Here is a 559-nt window from a genome sequence, read left to right on the forward strand (position 1 = left end):
CCGCCAGAACCCGTTGCTGCACCCGGAAAAGGTGAAATTGCGGTAGGATGATTATGCGTTTCCACCTTCATCAACATGTGGACTTTTTCTTGCTGATAAGCATATTCTTGTGTGTTTGAAGCAGGGAAAAAACGACTTGCTTCAGAGCCTTCTACTACCGAGGCATTATCTTTATAAGCCGATAGCACCCCGTCTGGCGAATGATGATAGGTGTTACGAATCATGCCAAATAGAGTTTTGTTTTTGACTTTGCCATCAATAATCCAATCGGCATTAAATATTTTATGGCGACAATGCTCAGAATTGGCTTGAGCAAACATCATCAACTCTACGTCAGTCGGGTTACGCTGTAGGGCAGAATAGTTTTCCGCAAGATAGTCAATTTCATCGGCCGATAATGCTAAGCCTAAGTCAATATTCGCCGCCTGCAAGGCCGCAATTGCATCCAGACTAATATCAATCGACTTTAGAGGCGCAGGTTTAGCATCACTAAACAACATCTCAGCTTCCGCACCATCACTCAGCACCTGTTCCATCATGCGATCGTGAAGTTTAGAAC

At 44.4% G+C, this 559-nt stretch overlaps 1 protein-coding gene across 1 annotated transcript; it reads right to left on the bottom strand.

The window, feature by feature from the left end:
- Window positions 1–8: 8 nt before the first annotated feature.
- LOC106820545 (phosphoribosylformylglycinamidine synthase-like) lies at window positions 9–536 on the bottom strand (the record flags this gene model as incomplete). Its single annotated transcript, XM_014825053.1, has 1 exon — window positions 9–536. A coding segment is annotated over exon 1 (528 nt), but the record flags the coding sequence as incomplete, so codon positions are not given.
- Window positions 537–559: the final 23 nt, after the last annotated feature.

This window comes from Priapulus caudatus, unplaced genomic scaffold, assembly GCF_000485595.1.
Source record: "Priapulus caudatus unplaced genomic scaffold, Priapulus_caudatus-5.0.1 Scaffold20137, whole genome shotgun sequence".
In the NCBI taxonomy this organism is placed as follows: Eukaryota; Metazoa; Priapulida; class Priapulimorpha; order Priapulimorphida; family Priapulidae; genus Priapulus; species Priapulus caudatus.